This window comes from Clupea harengus, chromosome 22, assembly GCF_900700415.2.
Source record: "Clupea harengus chromosome 22, Ch_v2.0.2, whole genome shotgun sequence".
Classification (NCBI taxonomy): Eukaryota; Metazoa; Chordata; class Actinopteri; order Clupeiformes; family Clupeidae; genus Clupea; species Clupea harengus.
In genome coordinates this window covers 15,381,303-15,390,030 of record NC_045173.1, presented here as the reverse complement: position 1 = coordinate 15,390,030, position 8,728 = coordinate 15,381,303, and the positions used below count along the sequence as shown (strand labels likewise).

The following is an 8,728-nucleotide window of genomic DNA, read 5'->3' as shown; positions in this document are numbered from 1 at the left end:
TCATGAACACCACTCAAGTCATAGAGGAAGAGTGCAAAAACCACAGGGCTGAGAACACATCCTTGAGACAGACTGCTGTGGTGCCTATTGTGGTGCCGGTTTACAGCCTTCATCCTACTTAGCTGTATCATACCTGTAAGTGTAAGCCATCATTAATCAGGTCTGACAAGAAACATTTGAACACAAAGGGGAGCCCTTATCATTCTTGTCAAAACAGGCATGAACCCGGAGAGTGTAAGGTGACCCACATCTGGACATACATTTGAAATCAATTTGACATCAGGCTAGAAGTTCTTTTCAACATTTTAAAGAGATTTGAGGGATGCTAATTACAAGGAAGTTATTTGTCAGTGCAGCAATGTAATTTTTATTTTGACAGTAATATTCCAATTAAGTTTGTGCCCACTCAAAACTAGTGTAGTATTGTTTATTGGGGTAACATTATGTGACAATTTTACAATAGCAGCTTCATCTTGGTGGTACACTGACTTGTAATATGGAGAATGGCGTCTGTGCCACTGCCCCAGCATGCCTGGTGGGCCTGGTATTGCATGTAACTTGTATTGTATGTAACTTTGGGGTACAGGGCGCGAGACCTCTCACGAGAACTACATAATGCTTTATGGCACCACCTCACACAACAATCACGTTGCGCTTGCATGATGTTTGGCTGTGTTAGGAACGTTGTCGACTCGCTAGTTTTTCATCATAAACATCCCTGCCAATGTTATATATGAAAGAATGCGACAGGCTTTAAATTATTGGTGTCATTCCTGTCTCACAGAGATTTGTAGTTTTTCCAGATGCCCAAAGTCATCGACCTGTCCTGTCTCAGGCTAGCATCCAAATAAAACAATCTCACGCCAAAAAGTTTGATCAGTCTTCGTGAATTTCACGCCAATAAGCCTTGAAAGTTTGCAACCTTGAAAGCATACCTCAGCTAGGTTGTATTAAATTACACTGTCTACACTTACAATGTTTATTAAGCATGTCGCCAATAACATTTTATTAGATAACACATACTCCACATTCAGACGCTTTATTTATGGGCTGAAAACGTGAGCAGTATTTCAGCAAAATTAAAATGAGTCATTCTTTTTTTTGTTATTCTTTGGTTATGTTATTGTTCATCTCTCATGTCACAATAAATACAACTTCAAAAGTCATATTTGTGTAAAATCTTACTTCTTTGGCTTCTGTTTGAAGCCTGATTTGTATTTAAGACATTGGTGTAAAAGCGAGCTACCCTCCACAACTTTAGGGGGAGTTCATCAGCAAAACATACCATACCAAACATACTAGCCACCATGGCTTTCCTCATCCGGCATGTTCTGTTTTTTTCTGGTGGCTTTAGATTCCTATCCCTTGGCTGAGAAATAATTCCTCTTTTGCCTATGGCCAGACCTCTGGTTAGACATGCATGACATGCAGTGGCATCCAAGCCCACTAGCAGAAGACATGCTTTTCATATAACAGTGTTGAAGTTCACCTGACTTTCAGTCAGCAATCAAGAGTTGGCATTCCACTGGATGCAGATGATTGTTTTGAGTAGCAGACCCCTCTGACTACTCTCCAGATGTTCAGAGTAAAGTTAGCATTTCTTGCTAGCTTAAGAGTCGTGCCTCCCTTCCAGGTGTAGTGCATTTAAGAAATAACTGACAGGCATGAATCGCCCTCTCTTTAGAACTTTCCTGACTGATCAAGAAACCCATTTAAAAATTGTAGTTGCTGATTATAGACATTTTTTCTTGCACATCATCTTAATGCATTTTATCTGAATGTAAAAACAGCTATATTAGAAAAAAATTGCTCTGTGGCTCTGCTTGACTGGTGTAGATTTTGTGATCATCTTCTGTTATTTGTAACATCTATTTTTCAAGGAAACTAAAAAAAAAAGACTTGATAGGACCTTCAACAGTACAACCACTAGAGGTCTCTCTTAGTAAATGAATGGAAAGCTGTGCTGCAGTATGGAGTTGAGATGCAATAGAGGTTGCAGGGAGGTAGGCAGTTTTGTTCTCAGACTAGTCAGCTAAATACCTAATGGCACTGATATAGTTGGCAATGATGTGTGTGAAGGTTTTTTTTGTATGTTCATGGAACTACATAGACTACAGTCTGGGCAACTTGTGGGGACAACAGGTGTGTCTATCTGTCCTTCACATGACTATATTCCATCAAGGCTTTTTGCTCCACACTGTATTTGACCACCCTCAATAGACATTTTATTCTTATCTCACTTTGGCCATGTGATGTCAGCATTACCCTAAAGCTAAAGTAGCTAATATACATGAGCAGTAATCAGACCAATCATATAACTCTTGAAAATGTTTTGAGGCCTTTTCCAAGAACAAAATATATGTAAATAAAACTGTAAGCTCAACTATGAACTCACTCACAAACATAGATGGGTGTTAGGGTCAGATTGACCACATGGACGGGATCGGGATGTCAGCGCCTGATTGGTTGCTGTGTGTCCATGGAGTGGACACACAAGCATCACAGATCACAGACAGGATGTGGAGTTGCAATGTCTGACCAGACTGCTGTTGGGTAGAGATTTAGTTATCAGGCTTCGCTCTTATTTATCACAGTAGTACAAAAATGTTTCCTGGATCAGTGCAATTAGGAGGGGAACTCATATTCATACTTCTGATGAGCACTGTGAGCGGTAAGCAGCTTTATTTACCTTTAATTCAATTAAATATTTCATGTGAGTTTAGTGATAAATCTACATAAATTATATATTTATTTAATGTTGTGTTAACATGATCCTTAGTGGTACAGCATGATACAAGCAATTACCTAATCATACCAGTTGTGTGTAGATATTGATATATGCTACAATGTAAATGTCTAGTTTGCTATATTAGGACAGTACAATGTAAATGTCCAGTTTGCTATATTAGGACAGTACAATGTAAATGTCCAGTTGGTTCTATTTGGTTTCATTAGCGGAAGAGCATGCAGTTAAGGAGGATGAAACCTGCAGAACAGCCTGTGGTGGTGAGGTCCTCATACTCTTACATACTCATACTCATTTATTTAACCGTGTGTGTTGCAAATTGCAAAACAATTGAATTTTATAACAAAGAAACAGCAAGTTCAGTGATACACTTTATTAAATGCACAACAAAACCTTCCACTTATTTCTCTGAAATTCTTTAAATAACAGTAAAGTAAATGTTTTGGTTTATCGTGTTGTTATGTTTATTTTATGTTATGTTTATTGTGTATCATTTGAGGTAAATACATTCACTAATACCTTCTGTTGCATGGTTGGAGAAGTGGAGCATCAGCATGCAGTGAGGCGCACCTTCAGGTACAGCACAACTGCAAGCTCAACTCTGCAGACTCAATCCAACATGGGCAGCCAGCTGTCTCTCGACTGTGTAGTGGACATAGATGTGTTTCCCAACTGTCCAATGATGATGATGAAGGTTTGTTTCTTTTTAACTTAACTGTTTATTTACTTGCAGAATGGGAAACTTACCCAAATGAGAACTAGGCTTCTAGGCTGTGTAAATTAATTTGTTGATATTGACACAGCTCAGGAATCCGCAGATGAAGCGCAGTTCCTCACAGAGAGAAAACACAGTGCTCCGGCTCAAGAGTGCGAGGTGAGAGTTTGAGATAAGCAAAACAACTATCGGTTTCAGTGAACAACACATACACATAACCCACAGTAATGTGAAAGTGATTAAAAATGTGATATGAAGTATAGGGAAGTTGTCCCATCTGTGTATTGTGGATGCTCTGAGAAGATGCCTCTGAAGCTTCAGACGCCCCATCTGGTGTTTTGATTTCCCAGGGAGTCACTGGAGAAGAACCCCCTGTGGTTCTCACTTCAGGAAGGAAAGGTCACTGCGCTGTGCCCACAGGAGGGAGAGCAGGTGTGGGCGCTCAACATCAAGAGAGCCATACTGAGCATGCTCCAGACCTCCCACTCCGTAGGGACCCGGGTGATGGTGGAAGAGGTGAGGACCCCGGGGTCAGCCATGGGCTCCAAACACATGTGCAGTGTGCTATTGGAAAGTAACTTGAGTATTGTTCTCTGGAGTCACTGTCATAGCTGGAGTAAGCCCTGAAACTGATGCATAATTGGATTGTCACATTTCTATATCCACTGTGTACTATGAACATGGAGCTGGTCTAGATGTCTTATAGAATGACGTAAAATAAAATAAAAAAAACACTGAGATTTGAACATTAAGTCCTCTCACCAATTACTATTGCTTTCATTCTATTTGTCCCTTATACAGACCGATGTATATGGAACATGCATGAGCCGGTATGAGCGCCGGGGGAGTGTACTGGTCAAGGCCCGGAGCCTTCAGCAGTGTCATCAAAGGAGGATGTCTGAGTTCTGGCAACACTCTGTGGCACTGAAAGAAAACAACGTGAGTCACTGGGAGGTTTCTTAATGCTATCTAAGCCAATACAAAGGCTGAAGATATACAGAGATGTTACCTAAATGTACCAAGAGGTACTTAGGTTTCTAAATTTTTGGCATCATATGAAGAGTTCTCAGAGGATTTCGCCTGAGAACACCATATTTGTGTACTACAATCATTGCAGAGAAATAGTTTTTTTAATGCAGTATTTATTCAGTTTTTGTATGTATAATTTCACTAGGTTATTTCCATGAAACATGAGTGCGTCCAACATTTGAGGAAAAATACAATGGAGAAAGTAAACTGCACAGAAACCGTTTCCTTGCTAGCAACATCTGGACTGCCTGGTGTAGTCCAGATAAAGACTGTATCAGTTCTCATATTGCTGAGGACCCTGGACAACATACCTCTGGGTTTTGGTAAGATTCAATAATTAGGTGACTACAGTGTTGGTATGTACAATACAGTGCAATAAAGGTAATTATACTATATACTATATATATTATAATTAAATATTAATTTATAACATATAATTATTAATTGAAATGAACACTTATTCCTGTATTCATGTGTATGTTTATTGTCAATTTATTTGTGTATTTATTTATTTGTTTCAACTCCTATTGTTTTAAATAGTTTTATATAAATAAAGTGACTTGACTTGAAATTATATTTCTAATAACTTGTGATCCTTACCAGACAAACGAAGGTCCAGATATCTGACTGACCTAATATTTGAAGATGCAATAGATGCCAAAGCACAAAAGTCTGCAGTGCAGGAGGTCATTGCTACTGTTCGGAGGCTGTGCACCCAGATGACTGACCAGCAACAGGTCAGAAGTATCTTGAGTCTGATTTGTGTGCCACAAGCTAAGGCCACTATTACAATTATACAACCATTATAAATCTCCATGATTTGGTGTGTTATTGGAGATTAATGTCAATCTCTCTTTCCTTTGTCCTTTTTTGCAGCAGTCAGACCAGCTGCTTAATTTGGTTGTGCAGTTAAGGGCTCTGTCCCTGCGACAATTGAAAGAAGTGTGGCAGGAAGCTTCCTTCAAGTGTCGCGATGACTGGTCAGCAACCTCTATCAAAGCAAAATCTATATTTCATGTAGTAAAAGTCACTCATTTTCTCACAATGTGGTCTGACAGTCAATATTGAAGTCAAAGAGGCTGGTTCCTTTGCCACATCTGTGTTAATACAGTAAGGGAACACTGCAAGAGTCATTCTTAATTAACATAATCATATTGAACTGACTGATGCTTGCTGCTGTCTCAGGCAACCTCTGATGGATGGCCTCCTCACGTGTGCCTCGGAGGGCTGTATCCTACTCCTGTCTGAACTCTTCTTGACCCAAGAGATCGACCAGGATCAGTCATCTTCACTTTTCAGTGCCTTGGCATTTGCTCACAATCCCTCTCCTGCCATGATTGCATCTATTAATGTGAGTTAAAGCAACACTATGCGACAATTTGTCACTTTTTGAGGTATGTTTTCATGACCAAATTACTTTTGGTACCGTCTTTAAATTAATGTTGGTGGTATATAGTCATGTGAAGGGCAGATAAACACGCCTGTCATTCTCACTAGCCGTCAAGGCTATGAACAGCGTTCTGTGATTTGGTCAGGACACCAGGCGGATATGTAAGAAAAGCCTTCATAGCAGACATCTCCATCAATATTGCCAAAAGTCGCCAGCTAGTATGTTAGCAAGCTGTTGGTGGTGTTTGTAAGGTTTTTGCATGCTTTGTAGGTAGGTAGGTAGCTTGCTAGACCAGAACTCCCTAATGTTGCTTTAAAGGTACAGTATGGAGGATTTAGGGTGATTAGCAGAAATGGAATATCATCATCATCATCATCATCATTGTTTATTCAGGGAGAATTGACTGAGCACAGGGCTCTTTTGCAGCAATGCCCTGATTGAGGCTACATAGTACAGAAGAACAATAAATAAACAAATCATAACAAAACAAAACAGACAAAAAAAAAACAAAAAAACACATTAAAGAACTAAAAAATTAAGTATAAAAAAAAAAAAAAATAACATAAAGTAAAAAAATTAAATCAGAGAATCATTTAAAACAACAGCATTGAGGCACATCCTTATTATCTAAAAGGCTCTTAAATTGGTTGACAGACAAATACTTGGTTAATTTCAACTCCACTTGAATAGTGTTCCATTTATGGGAAGCAAAGAACTTAAAAGCTATTTTACCTATATTAGTTTTTGTAAGGGGGATTTCAAGGGAGATGAGGCTCTGTGACCGTGTATTATGACAGATGGATTTTAATTTTAAAAGTGACATGAGATAATTAGGCAGTTTTCCCACTAAGGCTTTATAAACAAATAAAAGACAGTGTTTTTCCCTCCTGTCTGCTAGAGGGGACCAACCAACATTCTTGTATAAGTTACAGTGGTGGGTCCTGAAAGCGTCTGCTGTAACAAAGCGAATAGCACTATGGTAAACAGAGTCCAGGAGTTTTAAGGTAGAGGGTGCAGCATACATGTAAACAATGTCACCATAGTCAAGAACTGACAAAATTGTTGATTGCACTATTTCCATTCGGTTTTCAAAAGTAAAACAAGATCTTATTCTATAAAGAGCACCCAGTTTAATTTTAACCTTCTTAGCTAGGTCAAGAACATGTGATTTAAATGACAGCCTATCATCTAGCCAGATACCTAGGTATTTATAGCAAGGAACTTGCTCAATATTAGTCCCAGAACGGGTGCATATCCTATGGGTGGGGGGGGGGGACATTATTTATACCATTGGAGAAAATCATGAATTTAGTCTTAGATTCATTCAGCATCAATTTGAGGGACTTTAGGGAATCCTGTACACAATCAAAAGCATGTTGAAGGTTTGAAACTGCTTGATCTATAGAGGGCGCTGAGGCATACAAAATTGTATCATCGGCATAAAAATGGACTTTGCAATGTTCTAGATGGTCACAGATGTCATTTACCACAAGGGTTGTTGCAGTAATGGTACTGTGGCCAGCTCTGAAACCTGATTGAAAGGGGCATAAAATTGAGTTTAAAGATAGAAAAGAGCTAATTTGCTCATTTACAAAGGATTCCAACATTTTGGCTAGGCATGGGAGCTTGGAGATCGGCCTATAATTGTTCATATCATTTGGGTCTCCACCTTTATGAAGGGGCACCACTAATGCAGATTTCCAGATGCTAGGAATGTAGCCAGAAAAAAGTGATAGATTAAAAATGTGGGTCAAGGGTCTGGCTATAATGGGGGCAGCAAGCTTCAAGAGACGTGGGTCTAACTGGTCTGCACCCACTGAGCTCTTCATACATTTAGAATTACGAAGAGCAGAGAGGACTTCATGCTGTTGTATTGGTCTAAAAGAGAAGGATGTGGTTGGGTCAGTTCCCTGGCATCAACAGTGAAGTTATCTAGCACTCCATCCGGTACATCAGGGAAATTAGAAAGGTCAAACAAAGTGCCGCATTGGATAAAATGATTATTGAAAGCATTACAAACTTCCTTAGGATCATTAATTGCTTTATCTTCCAGCATGATCTGCTGGGGTAGTGTAGGTGGGGAAACCCCTTTAAGAGACTTAACTGTATTCCAGAATTTTGTTGGATTACTACCACAAGCAGACAAATGATTCACAAAGTATTTGGATTTGGCCATTTTCACCAGATGTGTGCATTTGTTACGAAGGTGTCTAAAAGATTGCCAAGCTGCAGCAGAGCCAGTGGATCTTGCTAATGCCCAGGCCTTATTTCTATTAGTAGTGGCCTCACTTATATCATGAGTAAACCAGGGATTAAAACGATTTTTTATCCTACATTTCTTAAAAGGTGCATGTTTGTCAGTGACAGCATGAAAAACCGACAGGAAATGACTCAAGGCAACACCTACGTCCGGAATAAGCTCTATAGAGGTAGGATTGCTGGATAGCAAGTCAAATAAAAATGCCTGATCGTCAAGATTCTTGAGGGACCTTTTATAAACAATTAAAGGGGCAGCACCCTTTCTCCGTCCATCCCTGATGCAGCCCACTGGACAGTGATCACTAAAATCCAAGGGAAACACACAGGTGTGCAGGTAGTGCTGTGGCCTATTAGTAAGAATGAGATCTAACAGAGATGAGTTACTTGGGATTTTCATATTTGGGCGGGTGGATTCAGTAACCAATTGGGTAAGATTTGACTCTAAGCACAGGTCTTGAAATTCATTGGCTACAGGTGAGAACCAATCTAGGTTAAAATCGCCTAATATGACAGTTTCGCAGCTAGACACAGAAGAAAAAATTTCAGATAGACTCTGTAATGCTTCTGGGACAGCAGAGGGAGGTCGGTA

General features: G+C 39.5%; 1 protein-coding gene across 4 annotated transcripts in view; it reads left to right on the top strand.

The window, feature by feature from the left end:
• The first annotated feature begins 2,513 nt into the window (after positions 1–2,513).
• LOC116218434 overlaps positions 2,514–8,728 on the top strand; it is a 30,670-nt gene continuing 24,455 nt past the window's right edge. For 3 of the 4 annotated variants that reach the window (XM_031560149.2, XM_031560148.2, XM_031560145.2), the window contains exons 1-10: positions 2,514–2,671; positions 2,956–3,006; positions 3,286–3,440; positions 3,550–3,620; positions 3,812–3,977; positions 4,263–4,400; positions 4,636–4,813; positions 5,094–5,227; positions 5,367–5,470; positions 5,676–5,841. In XM_031560149.2, the coding sequence (XP_031416009.1) occupies positions 2,605–2,671; positions 2,956–3,006; positions 3,286–3,440; positions 3,550–3,620; positions 3,812–3,977; positions 4,263–4,400; positions 4,636–4,813; positions 5,094–5,227; positions 5,367–5,470; positions 5,676–5,841 (1,230 nt within the window). In that variant the 5' untranslated portion in view covers positions 2,514–2,604. The remainder of the gene's footprint in view (positions 2,672–2,955; positions 3,007–3,285; positions 3,441–3,549; positions 3,621–3,811; positions 3,978–4,262; positions 4,401–4,635; positions 4,814–5,093; positions 5,228–5,366; positions 5,471–5,675; positions 5,842–8,728) is intronic. The other variant, XM_031560147.2, reaches the window with a different exon arrangement.